Source organism: Chiloscyllium plagiosum, unplaced genomic scaffold (genome assembly GCF_037043375.1).
Source record: "Chiloscyllium plagiosum isolate Xiang-an unplaced genomic scaffold, Cpla_swu_hap1 HiC_scaffold_6, whole genome shotgun sequence".
NCBI classification, from domain to species: domain Eukaryota; kingdom Metazoa; phylum Chordata; class Chondrichthyes; order Orectolobiformes; family Hemiscylliidae; genus Chiloscyllium; species Chiloscyllium plagiosum.
Genome location: NW_028270144.1, coordinates 57,112,146 through 57,135,086, shown reverse-complemented (window position 1 = coordinate 57,135,086; position 22,941 = coordinate 57,112,146). Strand labels below are relative to the sequence as shown.

General features: G+C 40.5%; 1 protein-coding gene across 2 annotated transcripts; it reads left to right on the top strand.

Annotated features, from left to right (window-relative positions):
- The first annotated feature begins 1,139 nt into the window (after positions 1–1,139).
- On the top strand, positions 1,140–22,215 carry med17 (mediator complex subunit 17). Of its 2 annotated transcripts, XM_043691516.2 has the most exons (13): positions 1,344–1,453; positions 1,631–1,685; positions 1,967–2,133; positions 3,096–3,306; positions 4,440–4,576; positions 6,185–6,269; positions 13,021–13,173; positions 15,019–15,149; positions 16,119–16,303; positions 18,885–19,022; positions 19,333–19,450; positions 20,365–20,524; positions 21,745–22,215. In XM_043691516.2, exons 3-13 carry the CDS (start codon positions 2,041–2,043, stop codon positions 21,951–21,953), a joined length of 1,620 nt encoding a protein of 539 aa, XP_043547451.2. In that variant the 5' UTR covers positions 1,344–1,453; positions 1,631–1,685; positions 1,967–2,040; the 3' UTR covers positions 21,954–22,215. The 2 variants fall into 2 exon arrangements, with proteins under 2 accessions (XP_043547449.2, XP_043547451.2); XM_043691514.2 differs by lacking the exon at positions 1,631–1,685 and having other exon boundaries at positions 1,140–1,453.
- Positions 22,216–22,941: the final 726 nt, after the last annotated feature.

Here is a 22,941-nt window from a genome sequence, read left to right as displayed (position 1 = left end):
TTGTTGCAATAAAATACATGTTTTCGAGTTCATCTTTTGAACATGAACCTTCTCCCCACCCCACCAACACCTCTTCCTTGTCTCCCCAGAATTTTAAGAAACAAAGATACGTTTAACAGAAAAAAAATAAGATTCATGAAGTTCAAGTTGGATTGTTTTGAAACCATTCTCCATTCCAAACAAAAAGGTAAAACAAATGAATATTCTACAGTTAAAAAGGACATGTTCAAATATGAACCTACTTGAGGGCAGCACGGTGGCTGTCTGTGTGGCATTGCTGCCTCACAGGAACCCGGGTTCGATTCCAACCTCGGGCGACTGTCTGTGTGGAGTTTGCACATTTCTCCGCGAATGTGTAGGTTTCCTCCCACAATCCAAAGATGTGCAGGTCAGGTGAACTGGCTATGCTAAATCGCCCAAGGTGTTCAGGGATATGTAGGTCAGGTGCACTAGTTAAGTATCATAGGGTAGGGGAGTGGGTCGGTGTGGACTTACCATCTGTTTCCACACTGTAGGTATCTATGAAAGCTCTTTTTCATTTAGGTCCAGTTTTTAGGACAATGTCCTTACAAACGTAGAAACTCTTTCCATACGTTATTAACTTGGCCCTGGATTCTGGATCAATGAAGCTCCTCGGATGCTGCCTGAACTGCTGAGCTCTTCCAGCACCATTGATCCAGAATCTGGTTTCCAGCATCTGCAGTCATTGTTTTTATCTTATTAACTTGGCCCTGCCTTGCTACACGAAAGAACATCAGTACATTTAGCAAATACTCATTGAAGATCTAGCTATCGGGATTTCTAGTTAAGAAAATCGAGGCTTTGATTAAACAAAGACTGCCGAAAGTATCCGATCACACTCACACGTGAATGACTCGAAGGCCAGAAAATAGTTTTATGCCCAGTTCTGCGGCCCACCACTCACACACGTAAATACAAAAGCCTTTGTGTTATTCTTCTTTATACATTGACCTAACCACAACACTTCCAAAACAATTTCACCAAAGTCAAGATGAGAGTGAATCTCATACAGCAACTGGTAGTTATCGCCTAAGACAATAAAGCTCCAGTACGTTAGAGAGAAGGAGGTCCTGGGGCGGGAGAGGGCACTGCACATGCGCAGTGCCTGAGGTGACTGGGCCCAGCGCCTGAGGCCGAGGCTGTGCTCGAGCTTGCTTTTAGTTTGTGTGTCGCGCCTCACCACACCGCACCGCGGACATGGCGGCTGGGCCACCTGTCACCATCAGCATCGAGGCGGCCTGTGAAAATCAAGTTCAGGAGGTTGCTCTAGACGGGACCGAGGCCTACGTTCAGCCGCTCTCCATGTCCGAGAATCTGGCCAAATTGGCGCAAAAAATCGACTTTAACCGAAGCGACTCGGAGGGAGAGGAGCAGGATGCCGGGGCCGGGGAGGAGTGGGCTCAGCGGCAGCAGGATAGCGACGACGAGGAGGGTGAGTACGGACTGCGAGAACGCAGGCTCTCCGTTCAGTTTCCTCCGCGCACTTCGATTCTTTGGTGACATTTGGTGTTAATTTTCGCTCGCTCGCTCACTCACTGTCTCTGAGACGTGACATATTTTTGTGACTTTCTGTTCAGTTCAGTATAACCGGACTGCTGTACCCTCACAGGTACCGTATTTGGATGTGACATGAAACAAATAACATCCAAGTTCAACCCTATCAGGTAGATATAAAATAACGATAATATTTGAAAAGAGCAGAGGAATTTATTGTTTCCAGACCAATATTCAATCCCTGATCAAAAGCAGTTTAATGTTATAGTTTTTGTAGAATCATGTGTATAAAAAATTGCCTGCAGTTTTCCCTATATGACAGCAATTTAGCCATTTACTTAGTAAGTGCTTCCTTTGTAAACACTACATTTGGGACATCCTAAGATTGTGAAATGTATGATATAACTCCAAGTTTTTTTTCCATTAATATTTGTATTCTTGTGGCATCTAGCAATACTGAAGTTTCAACCTTCCTTGTGGCCTTGGGATACTGTTAGGAATAACCTAAGAAGCACCCTGACAGAAATGTGTGTACTTTATGATGTACTTAATGTCCTCAAGGAAAAGAAGTACATGGCCTTGGACCCTGTCTCTCAGGACCCACCCCCTTCAAAACAGGTAGGCTCATTGAAAAGCTTATTATTTCTTTCTTCTGTATTGTCTGTGTCTCAATTCTTTACTGGTTTTCAGTTCTGAAAAAAGTTATTCTACCATAAGACTTAGGCACAGATTCAACCCATTGAGTCTGCTTAACCATTCAGTGAGATTATGGCTGATCTGATCATCCTCAACTCCACTTTCCTGCCTTTTCCCTTGACCCTTGATTCCTTTACTGATTAAAAAAGCCATCTTGGCCTTTACCCAGCCTCAACAGCCCTCTGCAGTAAAGAATTCCACAGAGTCATTACTCTCTGAAGGAAGAAAGTCCTTTTTTCCACCTTAAATTTGCAACCACTTATTCAGTGATTATGTATTGTGATCCTTGGCTGTCCCACAAAGGAAAGAAACCTTTTTGCATCTGCCCTGTTAAGCTAATTAAGAATCTTGTATGTTTTAATAAGGTCACCTCTAATTCTTCTATATTCCAAAGAGTACAGCCCCGTCTACTTAATAACTACTTACAAGATATGTAGTGACTGTCTTATATCATCTGAGTGAATCTTCTCTGGACTGTCTCACATGCTAGTATAATGTTTGTTAGAGATAAACATCCTAAAACTGTTTATCATATTCCAGCTGACTAGTGCCTTGTTCAACACAATCTCCCTACTTTTAAACTCCATTCCAGTTGTCATGGTTTCAAAACATTAATTATTTCTCTCTCCACAGATGTTGCCAAACTTACTGAATGATTTTAGCCCTTTTTTTCAATTTTTTTTTGTATTCCTTCACTCTAAAGTCACTCCAGGTTCCCAGTACTTCTCAATCCGTTTGCTTACAGTTGTACATGTAAAATGTCACAAAGTCTGGTCATAAGGCGTGTTTGTCTCTTAATGGGAAGTTCTAGTATGAGTTATTTCTACTTAATGCCTAAGTGCCTCATCCTTGCCTATATCCTATTTTGCTGGGTTTTTTTTCAGGGTTTGCAACTGTGTGGGAAAAAGAAATCCCTAGCAGGAGCTGCTCAAATCCTATTGAAAGGAGCAGAAAGATTAAATAAATCTGTAGCTGAAAATCAAGAGCAAAAACGTCAAAGAGACTTCAATTCAGAGCTGCTCAGAGTACGACAGCACTGGAAACTAAGGAAAGTGGGCGACAAGATCCTTGGGGACTTGAGTTATAGAAGTGCAGGTAGGTAGAATATCAGTGAATGAGTAATTTTTAGGTACTTATTTTTATCTATTCTGTACAGAAAATACTTCAAATTCTCACCTGTGAAATATGTGATAATTCTGAGAACAAGTAAATCTAGAGTGTCATCTTCCCTCAGGTGAGGGCGTGAGCTTGAGAAGGTGTGAGATTCATGGTAATATTCAACTAATGCAGGAATTGAACCCATGCTGTTAGCATCACAAAACAACCATCCAGCGAGCTCTGCTAATTGTCCCCGACTGTACATTCACATGTTCCAACTATATGTCAGAAAGTACTTGCTCATTAAGTCAATGAAGTTAATTTCATACAGAGGTGCATGATCACCTGTAGAGCGATCTCCTAATTTGCAGTGTGAAATTTCTGAAAAGCTACCCGATAGCATGTTATGAGATTAAGTGGCCAAAGGGCAATAACAAAACTAAAGTCATTCTTAGGTGACGGGAAACAGTTGTAAAGATAACATTGCAAAACATTAAATCCAGCCCCTGTATGAGAAAATACAAAGTTTCTTTATATTTTGAAATTGATCACTTCTTTGATCTGTGCTCTCCTTTCACCTCTTAACATGTCTCTTCCACTTCCTGTGCAGCTTCTCAATCTTGCTCCAGCCTTTGCTAATCCCAGGCAAAAAGGAGAGCCCAGGCTGAGGGTTCTGCACACATACCCACCCACCACACATACTGACCACCTACTCACTGCTCCCAGTTCAGATGTTTACCCCAGCCTTCACCTTCCCTTTCCAGACAACTTGTCAGCATGGCATTTGCTGATTGTAATATCACTGCACAGAATTAGGCAGAAGCTTCCTGTGACTGTATCTGTGCATGTGTGGCAACCGTTTTCCATTGTGAATATATTTTGTATTCTAACAAATATGCAAAAATTGTAAATTAATTCCCCCTCCAACCAGGTAATATTAAATATATAATGCAAAAAAACTTTGCAGAGTGTATCTTAAAGATAAATCGTAAATTATTTCAGATATAAAGCAAGTATATGTTCCTGTAAACCATATAAAAAATTTCTTAATTTTCAAAATATGTTGAATTAGTACACCTATGAATGATAATGAAGAATTTTTCAAAAGTCTGAGTTCTTTTTTTGAAAAGGGTCCCTCTTTCCTCACCATGGCACATTTGAAGTAATAAAGAATACCGATCTGGATCCAGATAAGAAAATTCCAGATGATTATTGTCCTCTTGATATATTGATCCCTAGTGATCTGGAGGGATCGGCATATATTAAGGTAAATACAAACTGTTAATGCAAAGTCTAGTTCTGGTTGAACTACAGTTATCTCGTATTAAACATTCAGAAGACTAGCCATTTAGGCTGGTACCATGTATGGAGGGAACTGTATTCAGGAGAGGTTAAGTAAATTGGGCATGTACTCATTTTAAAATGGGAGACAACCTTTTTGCAACATACAAGACTCTTCTAGGATTTGACAGGATAAAGGCATAATCTTGGAGTACAGTGTAATACATTTAAGACAGGGGTGAAATGTAATTTCTTAAGGTTGTGATGCTGTAGAATTCTTTACCACAGCTGATGAGGCTGGGTCATTAAGTTATTTTCAAGGCTGAAGTGGACAGATTTTTAACCTGTAGGGAATTGATGGTTATAGGGAAATGGCAGGAACATGCGATTGAGGAATACCAACCAGCCGTGATTTCATGGAATGGCAGAGCAGATGCAAACTGAATGGACTACTTCTGGTCTGATCTTCTCGCCATTTGGGCACAGGTGGTATATTGGGGCCGTGTTCCATTTTGTTGAGGGTTGTTTCGTTGCTAGAGACTTCCTGCATGGCCTATGGGGCGTACCTCTTTGACAACCCTAGCTCACATTGAAGTCTACGACAGAGTCTTTTGTTTCCATAATCCAGCTGGCTGATATACTTAATTTGCACTGGGTAGGTTCAGACAAAAATTGTGCTGTCAAATGGCCTACTTGTACTCTTAATCCTATGTTTTTATGTCCTGTGTTTCTATACTGAACTGAGCTTCTGGCCCTTCTCATCATTACTTTACTTCCCTAACATTGCTCACCTCATCCTACTTTTTAGCTTATTTCCTTATGAAAGACCTAATTCTGCTTTTGTGACCTCCAACCTAGGTTACTCCATTTCTCTCCTGGAAAGCAACTCTTATTCTACACCAACTTGAGCTCATCAAAATTTCTGCTAGCCATATGTTAACTTATTCTCTCAGCTCTGTTTTTGATATCCAGTATTGGTTCCTGATGCAGCAGAGCATTGTTTTAAAATTCTCACCTCTTTTTCAAATCCTTTCACATCAAATCAAAATCTATTTCCTCTCGCCATCAATAATCTCCTCCAGCCTGCCTAGAGTTATGCAACAGCTCTAACCTTTTTCTTGTAGTACCTATTCTCTATCATTGACCTAACCTGTAATCATCAGAGATTTGAGCTCCACAACTCATTTCGTCTATCCCAGCAAATTTAATAGTACTCGTTACAGTGTCAATTTATTATCATTTGTGGTCTTGTGAAATACCATAGATATGTTCTTAGGGTAAAGATGAAATGCTTATTGTAAATTATAGTCCCTGTTTAGATGATGTTGTTTGACTCCCTTGGCTAACTTGTACCGTGAATGTCCATTAATAATGGTTGATATTCACTGAATTAAGAAAATCTTCAGGATTGCATTCTCTTAAATACTTTCTGTAATACATTTTCAAATTTTCAGGTATGAACATTGCATTAAATGTTGCAATTATGCTAATAGCATTTTTCATAGCCTGTTTATAGTAATTTGTATAACATTTCTTATAGTTTACGATACATGAGTTTTATTAAAGGTTTCTATTTTTAAACTTTTTTTTACAGGTTTCTATTCAGAAGCAGGCTCATGACATTGGAGATCTTGGCACAGTCAACCTCTTTAGGCGACCTATACAAAAACCCAATTCAGGTACATGGAAGTTCAGAATCAAAAATTGTTTAATATTTAAAATGATTAGAATTGGTTTTGTTCGTTGAACAGGTTTTTTTTCTGCAGACATTTCGTCGCCTCATTAGGTGACATTGTCTGTGCACCTGGTGAAGTGCTGGTGGTCTGTTCGACTGGTATTTGTGTCTTGATTTTCTTCATTTAAAGTTGTTCCTTCTTCATATGTGTTGTTTACTGGTTGATTTCATGCTGTTTATAATGAATATTAGAAAATTATGCTGCACAGTGTCTATGATCTGTGATTAGTAGAGCTCCAGAATGTTAATAGAAATTTATTAATGGAGATTTCAGGAGGCCATGCCAGGAGTAGTACCAGGCACAGTTAAAAATGAGCTGTCAACCTGGTGAAGCTACCAAACAGGACTACATTTATGCTGAAAAATGTATTGCTGGAAAATCGCAGCAGGTCAGGCAGCATCCAAGCAGCAGGAGAATCATGCCCGAAACGTCGATTCTCCTGCTCCTTGGATGCTGCCTGACCTGCTGCGCTTTTCCAGCAACACATTTTTCAGCTCTGATCTCCAGCATCTGCAGTCCTCACTTTCTCCTGGGACTGCATTTATGCCAAACAGCATAAGCAGCAAGTTTTTTTTAGATTTAGATTACTTAGTGTGGAAACAGGCCCTTCGGCCCAACAAGTCCACACTGATCCGCCGAAGCGTAACCCACCCATTCCCGTACATTTGCCCCTTTACTTAACACTACGGGCAATTTAGCATGGCCAATTCACCTGACGTGCACATCTTTGGACTGTGGGAGGAAACCGGAGCACCCAGAGGAAACCCACGCAGACACGGGGAGAATGTGCAAACTCTACACAGTCAGTCGCCTGAGTCGGGAATTGAACCCGGGTCTCAGGCGCTGTGAGGCAGCAGTGCTAACCACTGTGCCACCGTGCCACCCAGAATGATAGAGCTCTGCGTTTCAAGAACCATTGGATCAGATCTAAGCTCTGCAGTCCAGCCAGATGAGTGGTATGGACAATTAACCAACTCACAGATGGAGGAGGCTTCACAAATATCCCTATCTTTGATGATGGAAGAGCCCAACACTTCAGTGCAAAAGTCAAGGCTAAAGCATTTGCAGTAGACTTCAGCCTGAATTGCGAAGTGGATCATCCATATTGGCAACCTCAAGTGGTTCCCAAAGTTACAGATACCAGTCTTAATCCAATTTAATTCACTCCAACATGATATGAAGAAACAGTTGGAGGCACTGGATACTGCAAAGGCTATGGGCCCTCCAACATTCTGGCAATGGTACTGAAGACTTGAGCTCCAGAATTTGCTACTCCCCGAGCTAAGCTGTTCCAGTACAATACAATCTACCCAACATTGTAGAAAATTGCCTCTGTTGTCCTGTATGTACAAAGCAGGATAAGTCCAAACCAGCGAATAACTGCCCATCAATTTACTCTGTCATCAATAACGTGTTGGTATATGTCCTCAGTAGTGCTGTTAAGCAGCATCTGTTCACTAATCCCTAGTCTGGGTTCTGCAAGGATCATAAGACCATAAGACATGGGAGCGGAAGTAAGGCCATTCGGCCCATCGAGTCCACTCCGCCATTCAATCATGGCTGATGGGCATTTCAACTCCACTTATCCGCATTCTCCCCGTAGCCCTTAATTCCTTGTGACATCAAGAATTTATCAATTTCTGCCTTGAAGACATTTAGCGTCCCAGCCTCCACTGTACTCTGTGGCAATGAATTCCACAGGCCCACCACTCTCTGGCTGAAGAAATGTCTCCGCATTTCTGTTCTGAATTTACCCCCTCTAATTCTAAGGCTGTGTCCACGGGTCCTAGTCTCCTCGCCTAACGGAAACAATTTCCTAGCATCCACCCTTTCCAAGCCATGTAGTATCTTGTAAGTTTCTATTAGATCTCCCCTTAATCTTCTAAACTCCGATGAATACAATCCCAGGATCCTCAGCCGTTTCTCGTATGTTAGACCTACCATTCCAGGGATCATCCGGTGGACACGCTCCAGTGCCAGTATGTCCTTCCTGAGGTGTGGGGACCAAAACTGGACACAGTACTCCAAATGGGGCCTAACCAGAGCTTTATAAAGTCTCAGTAGCGCAACAGTGCTTTTATATTCCAACCCCCTTGAGATAATTGACAACATTGCATTCGCTTTCTTAATCACGGACTCAACCTGCATGTTTATCTTTTAGAGAATCCTCAACTAGCACTCCCAGATCCCTCTGTACTTTGGCTTTACGAATTTTCTCACCGTTTAGAAAGTAATCCATGCTTCTATTCTTTTTCCCAAAGTGCAAGACCTCGCATTTGCTCACATTGAATTCCATCAACCATTTCCTGGACCACTCCTCCAAACTGTCTAGATCCTTCTGCAGCCTCCCCACTTCCTCAGTACTACCTGCCTGTCCACCTAACTTTGTATCGTCGGCAAACTTCGCTAGAATGCCCCCAGTCCCTTCATCCAGATCATTAATATATAATGTGAACAGCAGCGGCCCCAACACTGAACCCTGCGGGACACCGCTTGTCACCGGCTGCCATTCCGAAAAAGAACCTTTTATTCCAACTCTCAGCCTCCTGTCAGACAGCTCACCTCGAACACCATGGGCCCTCACCTTGCTCAGCAGCCTCCCATGTGGCACCTTATCAAAGGCCTTTTGGAAGTCTAGGTAGCCCGCATCCACTGGGTTTCCCCGGTCTAACCTACTTGTCGCCTCTTCAAAGAACTCCAACAGGTTTGTCAGGCACGACCTCCCCTTACTAAATCCATGTTGACTTGTTCTAATCCGACCCTGCTCTTCCAAGAATTTAGAAACCTCATCCTTAATGATGGATTCTAGAATTTTACCAACAACCAAGGTTAGGCAAATTGGCCTGTAATTTTCCATCTTTTGCCTTGATCCTTTCTTGAAAAGGGGGTTACAACAGCGACCTTCCAATCATCTGGGACTTTCCTGGATTCCAGTGACTTTTGAAAAATCTCAACCGCTATTTCCTCAGCCACCTCCCTCAGAACTCTAGGATGTAACCCATCAGGGCCAGGAGATTTATCAATTTTAAGACCTTTTAGCTTTTCTAGCACTTTCTCTTTTGTAATGGCAACCATACTCAACTCAGCTCCCCTGACTCCCTTTAATTGTTGGGATATTACTCATGTCTTCCACTGTGACCTGATCTCCTGACCTCGTTTACAGCCTTTGTTCAAATGTGGACAAAAGAGCTCAATTCCAGAGGTGAGTTGAGTGACAGATCTTGACATCAGGCTGCATTTGACTGAGTGTGGCATCAAGGAGATTCTAGTACAACTGGAATCAGTAGGTGTCAGAGGGCAAACTCTCCTCTGATTGGAGTCATATATGGCACAAAGGAAAAAAGCTATAGTTGTTGGAGGTCAGTCATCTTAGCTTCGGGACATCTCTGCAGGGTAATGTCCCAGTCATCTTCAGCTGCTTCATCAACGACCTTCCCTCCATCATAAATCAGAAGTGGGAATGTTCACTGTGCAATGTTCTGCACCATTCATGACTTATGATACCGAAACAATCCATGTTCAAATGTAACAAGTTCTGGACAGTATCCAAGCTTGGGTTGACAAGTTGTAAGTAACGATCATGCCACACAAATGACAGGCAATGACCGTATTCAATAAGTGACGATCTATTCACTGGTGTCGCTGCAGCTGAATCCCCCACTATCAGCATCCTGGGAGTTACTATTGACCAACTCAATTTGACATCCCCGCCCCCTGCCTGTCATGTAAACAGAGTGGCTACAAGAGCAGGTCAGAGGGTGGGAATACTGCAGCGAGTGACTAGCATAGTGTTTCCCCAAAGCCTGTCCACTATCTACAAGGCACAGATCAGGAGTGTGTTGGAATACTCCCCACTTGTCTGGATGAGTGTGGCTCCAACAACTCGAGCTTGATGCCATCCAGGACACAAGTCTGTTTGATTGGCACCACATCCACAGGCATCCACTGCCTCCACCACTGACGCTCAGTAGCAGCAGTATGTAGTGTATCTTCAATTTGCACTGCAGAACTTCACCACAGATCCTTAGACAGCACCTTCCAAACCCACAATGACTTCCGTGTTGAAGTAGATGTCCAGCAAAGTTCTTATGCCTCACGTTTTTTGTTTTAGCTTCAGAACAAGCTTTTCCTGTACCTATGCTTATAATGTAAGCTAGGACCTTAATGACAAGTTCTAATTAGTCTGTTTTTGAATGCACTTTTAAAGTAATTCCAAGAAATAACTAACTATATTAACTTAAGTGTTAATTGGTAATCTTTAAAGTAGTTACCATATGTCCAAGCTTAATACCAAAATTGAGTACAATTAATTTGATTAATCATATTTCAGTAGCTCCCAAGTTTCAGTTTTTCACAAACAAAAGCTATTTGAGAGATATTACTGAGACTTTTGAGTTTCTAATCCTGTTTCTTCATTCCCCATTCCTTAATCAAAACTAAAGACAATTCTGGGCTATTGTTCAATATCCACTACCACTTGTCTGACATTTATGCAGTGTTGCAGATTAATTCTAATGGAAAGCTTGGACTATTTAACTTGCAATAGCTGATCCCTTTAAAAAAAACTGAATTTGTAATTTGTAAATCTACAGCATTTTGCCAGCTAGCTTCTTTAAGAAGTAGAGGCTAAAAGAAAAGGAAAGGAAAAGCAGGTGTTTCTGCAGGTGTTGACAGAGTAATCCCGCTATCTATTTGATTACTATGAAATATAGGTGATATTAAACTCATGGTGCGGAGGAGGGCACATGTCATTATATATAGGCCAACATGCCTACAAGGAGGGAGAATCAAATCTCCGGCCACAGGTAACCAGTGTGTTGGCCCTGTGTGGTAGTTGCAGGCACCCTTGCAACAGATGGTACACCTCTATTTGATTCTCTGTTGGCTTGATACTTGACAATTTAGTACCCTTTAATTATGGAGTGCTGTGCTCACCAACCAGCCTTTTGTTAGTTATTATTTTTCCTAGTATGCTTGGTTTCATCTATTTGCAAAAGCATGATAGAGTCATAGAATCACAGAATCATAGAGATGTACAGAACGGAAACAGACCCTTCGGTTCAACTTGTCCATGCCAACCAGATATCCCAAACCAATCTAGTCCCACCTGCCAGCACTTGGCTTATATCCCTCCAAACCGTCCTTATTCATATACCCATTCAGATGCCTTTTAAATGTTGGAATTGTACTAACTTCTACCACTTCCTCTGGCAGCTCTTTCCATACACGTACCATCCTCTGTGTGAAAATGTTTCCTCTCCGGTCTCTTTTATATCTTCCCCTCTCACCCTAAACCTATGCCCTCTAGTTCTAGACTCCCCCAACCCCAGGGAAAAGATTTTGTCTATTTATCCTATCCATGCCCCCCCCCCCCCATGATTTTATAAACCTCTATAAGGTCATCCCTCAGCCTCCACTGCAAGAAAAATAGCCCCAGCCTATTTAACTTCTCCCTATAGCTCAAATCCACCAACCCTGGCAACATCCTTGTAAATCTTTTCTGAACCCTTTCAAGTTTCACAACATCTTTCCGATCAGAAGGAGACCAGAATTGCACGCAATATTCCAACAGGGGCCTAACCAATGTCCTGTACAGCCGCAACATGACTCCCAACTGCTGTACTCAATACTCTGACCAATAAAGGAAAGCATACCAAACGCCTCCTTCACTATCCTATCTACCTGCAGCTCTACTTTCAAGGAACTATGAACCTGCACTCCAAGGTCTCTGTTCAGCAACACTCCCTAGGACCTTACTATTAAGTGTATAAATGTGACTAAGATTTGCTTTCACAAAATGCAGCACTTCGCATTTATCTAAATCAAACTCCACCTACCACTTAATCCATTGGCCCATCTGATCAAGATCCCGTTGTAATCTGAGGTAACCTTCACTGTCCACTACACCTCCAATTTTGGTGTCATCTGCAAACTTACTAGCCATACCTCTTATGATATGCTACAGTCAGTTATTTGATGGAACGTGGTCAGATATTGGCAGATGTCTGTGATGCCAAACATATTGTCTGAAATTCTGTTCAATGTAGAAGGGGCTACGTGCAGTAATTATCTGGCAGTACAAGATTAGAGTCATTGTTAGAAGCTTACATGGACGTGCACTTGCCTGTGAATGGGGACAGAACATGTTTTATGCGTGCTTCAGGAATAGTCCTCCTTTTCAAATGTTTCTGGTAGATTTTCACTGAAAAGTCCATTGCAGCAAGTAATAATAATATTCTCTCCCTCCTTCTTTAAATTAGCCATGATTATTCAGTTGTTATTAAAGATTAGAACATTACAGCGCAATACAGGACCTTCGGCCTTCGATGTTTTGTACAGCTGCAGCATAACCTCCATGCTTCCGGAACTTGATCCCTCTGTTAATAAAAGCTAAAACACTATGTCTTCTTAACAACCCTGTCAACCTGGGTGGCAACTTTCAAGGATCTGTGTACCTGGACACCGAGCTCTCTCTGCTCGTCTACACTACCAAGAATCTTACCATTAGCCCAGTACTTTGCATTCCGGTTACTCCGATCAAAGTGAAGGAAGGAAAACTATTTTTCGCATCTATAATACAGTGAAGGACCAAGTTGAACTTGTATAATTATGACGTTATGTCAACATTTTGACAGTGATTAATCTTAAAATAAACATTTTGACAAGCTGTTCTTAAACTATGGGTCATTTTCAGGTACAGCACACTGGCAGACAAAGCTAGAAGCTGCACAGAATGTTCTTTTGTGTAAAGAAATCTTTGCACAGTTGTCACGTGAAGCAGTACAGATTAAATCACAGATACCTCACATTGTGGTGAAAAATCAGATCATCTCTCAACCATTTCCAGGTAAGGAATAAAAATCGAAATTGCTTAAAGCTCAGCAGTTCTGTCAGCATCTTTGGAGAGAAATCAGTTAACGCTTCGAGTCTAGTGACCCTTCCTCAGAACTGATTTCAGGTAAAGAATGTTGCTTTTGTTTTGTTGTTCTTGTTTTCAGTGCCACGTACTATGTATTAGATTAGATTAGATTACCTACAGTGTGGAAACACGCCCTTCGGCCCAACAAGTCCACACCGACTCTCCGAGGAGCTACCCCCCCCAGACCCATTCCCCTACATTCACCCCTGACTAATGCACCTAACATTATGGGCAATTTTAGCATGGCCAGTTCACCTAACCTGCACATCTTTGGACTGTGGGAGGAAACCGGAGCACCCGGAGGAAACCCACGTCGACACTGGGAGAATGTGCAAACTCCATACAGACAGTTGCCCATGGTGGGAATTGAACCTGGGTATTATTTTTATGGTTTTATTTGCAACAAAAGTGCAAGACCTTGGACCATTATAACATTTATTGTTAGTTAATTTGTCTTCAGATATTTTTATACTTCAGTATTGCTCAGTCTGATTGAATGTTTTCATTTTCTGCTAATGTTTTTTTCCAAATGAGTGACAAATAATTTATTAATTAATTGTACTTCGTTTTTTAGATTAGATTACATTACAGTGTGGAAACAGGCCCTTCGGCCCAACAAGTCCACACCGACCCGCCGAAGCGCAACCCACCCATACCCCTATATTTACCCATTACCTAACTCTACGGGCAATTTAACATGGTCAATTCACCTGACTTGCACATCTTTGGATTGTGGGAGGAAACCGGAGCACCCGGAGGAAACCCACGCAGACACGGGGAGAATGTGCAAACTCCACACAGTCAGTCGCCTGAGGTGGGAATTGAACCCGGGTCTCAGGTGCTGTGAGGCAGCAGTGCTAACCACTGTGCCACCGTGCCACCCACATGGTGGAATTGCAATAATTTCTGCATTGTTAACTTGAGTTGGTCAGCCTGTCCATTCACACAATTGATTTTCTTTTTCAGACTTAAGTTTCTAATGTGTTGTCACATAGAAAGCTTTAAGTGAAAACAAGCCAGATTGCAAAAGCTGACAGCAGTTGTTGAACTTTATATATAGTAGAATAAAGAGAACATATGCAAAACATTGTACACAGAGCTCTCCTTCTTTAAATTATTTTCTTCTGACATTAAAATGATTGGTGCTGTATAAACCATCTTGGTTTTTGAAGATTGTTTAAGGAATTATGCAGAATTCTTTCTGTTTTCATAAATCATTATTTAATGCTCAAAATAAAAAAAGATCAATTTGTTGAAACTTGTATTCCTTTTAAATTTCTTCAGATATCTATTTTTTCATGGATGTATAAAGCAAGATATTCTCAGAATGATCTGAATATCCACAATTTGTAGTGCAGCAGTGTTCTGAAGGTTCTCTTAAATTTGCCAGGCTTTCCTGCTTAGATCTCATTGAATGACGGAGAAGTCCCAATGGGCCAAAAGGACTGTTCCTGTATCTTGTAGTCTTATGGTCTATAAATTGAACAAGATATCTCTTCTGCATGGCTGTTGGACAAATTGTAGAAACTGTACTCTTCTGCAGTCCTTGCATTACTAAATATTTGTTATTAATTTTCTTCATAACATGATCGTTTAGTAGAATATGATCAAAGCAATAATAGTCTTTCTCTGGTCTGAAGTGCTTTTGAGGAATGTTATTTAGTTTGTACTCTAACTACTAAAAGATGGTAATAAGTGTAACAGATTTTACAGTAAAAGCCTCATTTTGGTACTGTATACATTATCATCAATTCATGTCTTGACATGTTTCAGGTTTGCAGTTATCCATTTCTTTGTGCCACTTTGTGAATGATAAAAAAGCACAGAAAATGCCTTCTGAGAAGCATAGGTCTGACGACCATCTGTATGTGCTGGAACACAATCTTCACCAATTAATTAGAGAGGTATTGAACTTTGAAAACCTTTAACTGTTGCTTTTACAACACACCAATAATGTGACCAACAGCTGCAGTGCATTCACCTTTAAAGTAGATATGCATCTCAGGGTGCTTAGCAAAAGTAGAATCAGGCAAAAATTAATATTTGAACTGAAGTATTGGTCATATCTGGGATTATACAGTGCTTTGTGAAGTGATTTGAATAAGATCTTAAAGGTGGACAGGGTTAAGAACTTTCTGGTTGAAGGAGGTTTGTTCCCACAAAGTATATGGTTCTGCTGGAGTATTGAGTACCAGAAATGCCTTTCTGAGAGGTGTGAATGCCAAGAGTAGGAATAGGTTTGATCCATCAGCTTGTAGGCTGTGAATCCAGGATGCTACTATGCTGGATTCAGAAGATTGCAGCCATGTTTTCCCTTCAAGCAGTGTTTGTATATTAGGTTGAAATGGTGCTGTCCAAATGGTATTTTTGCAATCAAGTGAACGTAGAGATCAGAATCTGCTGTATTATTGGTAATTCAATTTCAGGCCCCAAAATGCATTTTTGATCAGAGTTAAGGATCTTATGCTTATTCCTTCCCCAGCTTTCAACCCACATGATTTTGATCCTCAACTTTTTAATTTAAGATGAGTGAAATTTAATCTTTCAGTCTCCCCCTAACTGTAGTTGCATCCTGTAGGTTATTGAAAGCTACGTAAGTATCCCTGTTGTAATAACTGTCAATTCTACTTCCCATCCAAGGCACTATCCACAATTGGATGTACTTCTTCTCCCTACCTACGTATATCCAACATTGATCTGAGTTTTGTCTCCTTACTACTTCGTCCCTCTGCACTCTTCACCCCTCCTATTCCTCTCCTTAGCCCTTTTCAGTTTTTTTTGTCAAACAATATTTGATCTGAGTCTCATTGCTCTTGAAATGCATGTGCAACGCCAGCATGTACCACTGAATTTTTTTATTGCTTATCTTTCAGTTCCATAAACAAACTTTGAATTCTTCAGTGATGCCTCACCCAGCAACTGCACCTTTTGGGCTGAAAAGAATGAGATTAGCAGGACCTCAGGCATACGACAAAGGAGAGATCAGTGCTTTGCAGCAGAATGAAGGGTTACTGGAGAAGATAATCAAACAGGCTAAGCATATCTTTTTGAGACGTAGGTAAGCAATGCTGGAGTGAATTGCGCAGGTAGGAAACCAATATTATCAGTAAATGTCAGGAACGGGAAATTTTGCAATTACGTACAATTGTGGAGTCAAACAGTATGGAAACCTTCGGGCCAACCACGTTCCCAAACTAATCTAGTCCTTGCGCTTGGCCTATATCTTTCAAACCTTTCCTCTTCATGAACTTATCCAAATGTCTTTTACATGTTGTAACTATACCTGCGTCCACCACTTTGTCTGGCAGTTCATTCTACACATGAGCTTGTTTTTTAAAAAAAAAAGTTGCCCCTCATGTCTTTTTAAAACTTTTTCTCCTCTTGCATTTAAAAATATGCCCCCTAAATTTGAACTCAACCACCCTAGGAAAAAGACCCTTGTCATTCACCTTATCTGTGCCACTCATGGTTTTCTAAGTCTCAATAAGGATTCCTCCTAAGTACCTACGTTCCAGTGAAAAAGGTTCCAGCCTTTTATATCTCAAACTGTCCATTCTTGGAAACATCCTGGTATTTTTTTTTCTGAACCCCCTCCAGTTTAATACTATCCTTCCTACAACAGAGTGACCAGTACTGCACACGGTACTTCAAAAGAGACCTCATCATCATCCTGTACAACCACAATATGATATCCCAACTCCAATACTCAAACGACTGAGCAATGAAGGCAAGCCAGTTAAACATGTTCTTAACAGTCCTGTCTACCTGTGATGCAAATTTCAAAGAATTATGTACCTGTACCTGAACCCCAAGCTCTACCGTTAATAGAATAAGTCCTGTACTTGTTTGTAAAACCAAAGTGCAATACCTCACATTTATCCAAATTAAATTTTATTCGCCACACTTCAGCCCATTGAGTCAATTGATCAATATCTCTTTGTAATCTTAGATAACCTTCTTCACTGTCCACTATACCACCAATTTTGGTGTCATCCATAAATTTGCTAACCATATATTCTTATCCAAATAATTTATATAAATTACTAATAAAAGTGGGCCTAGTACCGAACCCTGTTGCACTCCGCTGGTCACCAGCATCCAGTCCAAAAAACAACCCTCCACCACCACCCTTTGTCTCCTACCATAAAGCCAATTTTGTATCACCCTGAATCCCAATCCCATGTGATCTAACTTTACTTATTACTCTACCATCTGGAATCTTGTCAAAGCTTTACTGAATTCTAAGTAAAGAGAGTTTTTGCTCTGCTCTCATCAGTATTTTTGGTTTATTCATTGAAAAACTCAATCAAGCTGAAGAGATACCATTTTCCTTGCTCAAAAAATGCTCACTGTCCCTAATCAATCCTTGCCTCTCCAAATGCATGTAAATCCTTTCAGAATCACCTCCAACAACTTACTCACCATGAATGTCAGATTCACAGGTCTGCAGTTTCTAGGATCTTATCTAGAGCCTTTCTTTAAAATAAAGCACAACATTAGCCACCCACTAGCACCCATATTTATAGATGATACAGATATTTCTGCTAGGGTCTCCATAATTTCCTCCCTAACTTCCTGAAATACATTTCTTCATGTCCTGGAGATTTATCTACCTTCATGTTTTCTAGGACCTCCAGCACTTCCTCTTCTATAATGTGAGTTGTTCTCAAAACATTAATATTTATTTCTTTGAATTCTCTCGCCTCCATTTCTTCCTCAACAGCAAAAGCTTATGCAGAATATTCATCTACTATCTCTCCCATTTTCTGAGGTGCCAAACAAAGACAGCCTCAATGATCAACTCTCTCCCTGGTTGCTCTCTTGCTCTTAATGCAATTTTAGAATTTTTTCTCGAGTATCTTTTAACCTTATTTGCCAAGACTATATCATTCCCTCTCTGCCTTCCTTATTTCCTCCTCAAGAATGCTTCACTCTTTTTAAACTCTTCAAGGAATTCATTTGATCCCAGTTGTTTATCTAATGACTTTTTTTATTCTTGACTAGAACCTCAATATCTTTAATCCTCCAATGTTGTCTAATATTACCAGCCTTACCTTTACCTCTAACAGGAGCATAATACCTCTTAACTATCTTTATCACATCTTTAAAAGCCTCCCATTTGTCAGTCATCCCTTTACCTGCAAACCCTTTACTTCAGTCAACTTTTGAAAGTTCTTGGTTTCATACCCTTAAAATTTGTCTTACTCCATTTAAGACTTTAACTTTTAAGAAAGACCTATCCTTTTCCATAACTGTTTTAAAAGTAATAGTATCATGATCATTCATCTCAGTGTTCCCCCAGTAACACTTTAGTCACGAGCACTGCCTTATTTCCCTTCTTTCATAGGAACATTTACGTATTGATTTAAAAAATTCTTTAACACGTTTAACAAATTCTTCACCATCCACATCTTTAAAACAATGGCAGTTCAAGTCAATGTTTGGATAATTAAAGTCCCCTACTATTTCATTGAGGGTCGAAGGACTTGTACTGCGTTGTAACATTCTGTGTTCTGTATAAGAGCAGGATTAGGCCATATGACCTGTTGAGTCTTCTCTGCCATTTGATCATGGCTGATATTCGTTGTTAGATTGATGTAGCGATCTAACAAAGAAAATGTGTATGCTTTTAATTTTAGAACTGCCTGGACAATTGACAGCTTAGCCAGTCGTATTGAGGACCCACAGATACAAGCTCATTGGTCAAACATTAATGATGTATATGAATCTAGTGTCAAAGTCTTAATAACCTCTCAAGGCTATGAGCAGATTTGCAAGTGAGTACTGATGAAGTAGATGGAATATTAAAAGTTACTCTGCATTTTTCAAACCACTGTTCCCAACTTTTGTTTTTGTAAAGTTTCCTTTTCACACTTTCTGTATAAGGGTCTATACACCAGGATTGATGTATGTGCTATTTGATGGAAACCAATTCATTGTTAATTCCCTTTCACTGTTCTTTGGTTTTAATATGTAGCTTTTGGCAAGAAATATTTTGATTAGGTTACTTAATGAAACTCTATAGCCTCCATTAAGTATAGCACTTTCATTTTGCTGTTTTTCTTTTTTGCTCCTTCATCCCTTCAGATCAATTCAGCTACAGTTGAACATTGGTGTTGAACAGATTAAGGTGGTGCACAGAGATGGGCGAGTAATTACACTTTCCCACCAGGAACAAGAATTGCAAGACTTCCTGCTATCTCAGGTATCTAGATAAAGGAAACAATATGATGGGAATCAGTTAAATATTAGCAGAGTCATAAATAAACAAGTCCTGGTAAATGGAATAAATTACTCCTTTAAATGGTTGTTTTAAAACATTTGTGGGCGGCACGGTGGCACAGTGGTTAGCACTGTTGCCTCGCAGCGCCGGAGACCCGGGTTCAATTCCCGCCTCAGGCGACTGACTGTGTGGAGTTTGCACGTTCTCCCCGTGTCTGCGTGGGTTTCCTCCGGGTGCTCCGGTTTCCTCCCACAGTCCAAAGATGTGCAGGGCCAGGTGAATTGGCCATGCGAAATTGCCCGTAGTGTTAGGTAAGGGGTAAATGTAGGGGTAGGGGTATGGGTGGGTTCGCTTCGGCGGGTCGGCGTGGACTTGTTGGGCCGAAGGGCCTGTTTCCACACTGTAATGTAATCTAATCTAATTGTGCAATGTTAAAGATATTTAATGCTATTTTGTTTGGCAGTGTGTTCTATGCTGATCAAGATGCCTTTCAGATTTTTGTCGAAGATGGGAAAATATTTTCTATGCCATGTAGTTGCTTATCTGCATAGTCCTTAATTCCACAACACTTAAAGTACTTCACCCAAAATTGAAAATTTATATGGTAAATCCCTCTTCCATCATTTTGAGAACTAAGTGTATGATGTACCAACAGTATCAAATTCTCTCATCTTTGGTGAAATGCCTTGAGTTCACTCCTCTAATGTCAACTTTACTTTGTCATTTATTGCAGTTTCTAAATTTTAAAGCACTGACTTGCTGCCTTTATAAATAGGGGTTTCATAGAGCACAGTACTTGTATGTTTTGTTTCACATATTGTATTTGTCAATACAAGTACAATGTCTGGGTAATCAATTGCTTTAAAGTATGATTCTCAGCTTTTGGTGTCTAACAGATGTCGCAGCATCAGGTACATGCAGTTCAGCAGTTGGCCAAAGTAATGGGTTGGCATCTATTGAGCTTCAGCAACCATGTGGGCCTGGGTCGAGTGGAGAGTATTGGAAATGCTTCAGCAGTAACTGTGGCTTCACCCAATGGCGAGTATTCAATATCAGGTAAGCTTTTCCTAATAATTTCCTACACAGTGAATGGTGAATTAACTTCTCAGTGCCAGTCTCAATACCTTTGCCGCTTGTATATTTTGTGTAAAGCTCAATGTATTCTTGTCTTAATTTTGCTTTCATATACACAGTGGTAGGGAGAAAATGAGGACTGCAGATGCTGGAGATCAGAGTTGAGAGTGTGATGCTGGAAAGACAGAGGGTCAGGCAACGTCCGAGGAGCAGGAGAATAGACTTGTTGGGCATAAGCCCTTCATCATCAGGAATGAGGCTTGTGGGCTGGAGGGCTGAGAGATAAATGGGAGGCGGGTAGGGGGGAAGGTAGCTGAGAATGTGATAGGTTGGAGAGGCAGGTGGAGGGGATAGATGGGAAAGGCGATGGACAGGTGAAGAGGGCAGTTACAGGCTTGGGACTGGGATAATGTGGGTGGAGGGGAAATGAGGAAACTGGTGATAACCACATGAATCCCGAGTGGTTGCAGGATCCCAAGGCAGAAAATGAGGTTTTTTTTTTCTCCACGTGTCAGGTGGTAAGGGTTTGGCAATGGAGGAGGCCCAGTACCTGCATGTCCTTGGCAGAGTGAAAGGGGGAGTTGAAGTGTTCAGCCATGGGGCTGTGGGGTTGGTTAGTGCACGTGTCCCAGAGATGTTCTCTGAAACGATCCACAAGCTGGTATCCTGTCTCCCTGATGTAGAGGAGATCCAATGTGGTGGATTCTCCTGCTTCTCGGATGCGGGCTGACCTGCTGAGTCTTTCCAGCACCACACTTTTGACTATACATAATGGCAGTTAGAAGATGATGAGCATTGTCATGGCTGATGGTCAGAAACTGGTTGTTGAACGAGTAATAATAGATTAGACACACTTGCTTCAATGATACAAATTCATGTTTCTTATTACATGTTTTAAATTACTTCAAATAAATAATTTTTACTGAAAATCGTTATCTTCATGTGAGTGCAAAATTAATAGCTTTTGATTTTTAAAAAAAATTGCTGATACTCCAGTTCTACTTTGACCAAGTTCTGTAATCCTAAATGACAAATTATTGGTAATTGCATTTTGCATAACATACCAGCTAAAGGTTTTTTATCTGTTGGAAGATAGTTCAGCTGTTGGTGAATAAGCAGTATTTTTAAAATAGCCCTAATTCTGTTGTATTTACAATCATGGGGAATTTTACAAATAATCCTTGCCTTTCTTTTCATTACAGTACGAAATGGACCTGAAAGTGGCTGTAAGGTGGTGGTCCAGTTTCCAAGAAGTCAATGCAAAGACCTTCCCAAGAGTGATGTGCTACAAGACAATAAATGGAATCATCTTCGAGGGCCATATAAGGAAGTATTGTGGAATAAAATGGAAGGGCGCAATTTTGTGTATAAAATGGAACTCTTAATGGCAGCTCTTGCTCCATGCCCATAATTGGCTTTTGTATGATTGTCGTACCCTTCTGCATATATTTAGAACTTTCTCCAGACAATCTTGCTGAATATTGAGTGATTAGATATAAATTAAAACTTAGACATTTGGTACAGTAAACAAAATATTGTTTTTATCAAGAAATGCTAGTGAATTATTTGACAGCTTCCTAACATTGTACATATTGGTAATTAAATGTTGATTTGCTGTGATGTTATATATAATTTTTCACTTTTGTATAAAAGTTTCTTATCTGTAAATAAAATGTCTCCATTATAATTTCTCCCCTTAATCCAAAGATGTCCTGAATCTTAGTGCCCTCAGACCTGAAATGTTTAAAACACTTCAGTACCTTTAATCATGACAACAGTATTCAATTTGAATACCAATTATCAGAGAAAGTTTACCTTCAATTGTTTTCTACTTTTTTCTTTAGGGCAATTCCTTAAATTCCATGTTGTCACTCAGAGGTTATGTTGATATTGTGAATAGGTACTAAACACGTCTGATTGGTAATTTCAGATTCTCGGATGGGATGCCACTGCCAAGAAAATTGAAAAGCTAGAGTCAAGTGTTCTGATGGAATAAACGGGTTCCTTACCGACTACTTGACCTCTCACTCTGGGTCTGTGCTGATAATATTCAGCCATTGATTTCTTCACTCTGACTGTGTACCTCTATCAGACAAAATATTTTCTACATGGAATGCAGCAGTATGAGTACATAGTTTTGTGAGGTATCGATTGTATTTGAGCAGCTGCATTGAGTAAAATAAGGCTACTGGGGGAAAATGCCTACCTTTTACATTCTGTCACTAGAAACTAGAAAAGCTCATCATTTACATACAAGAACAGGAGTGGATCATTCAGCCTCTAGAGCCATTCTAAATCATGGCTGATTTCTTCTACTTCAATGTTCTATAGCCTATGAACGCTTCCTCACATTTGTCCACATTTATATTCCACTTGCCATGCTCTTTCCCATATACTCA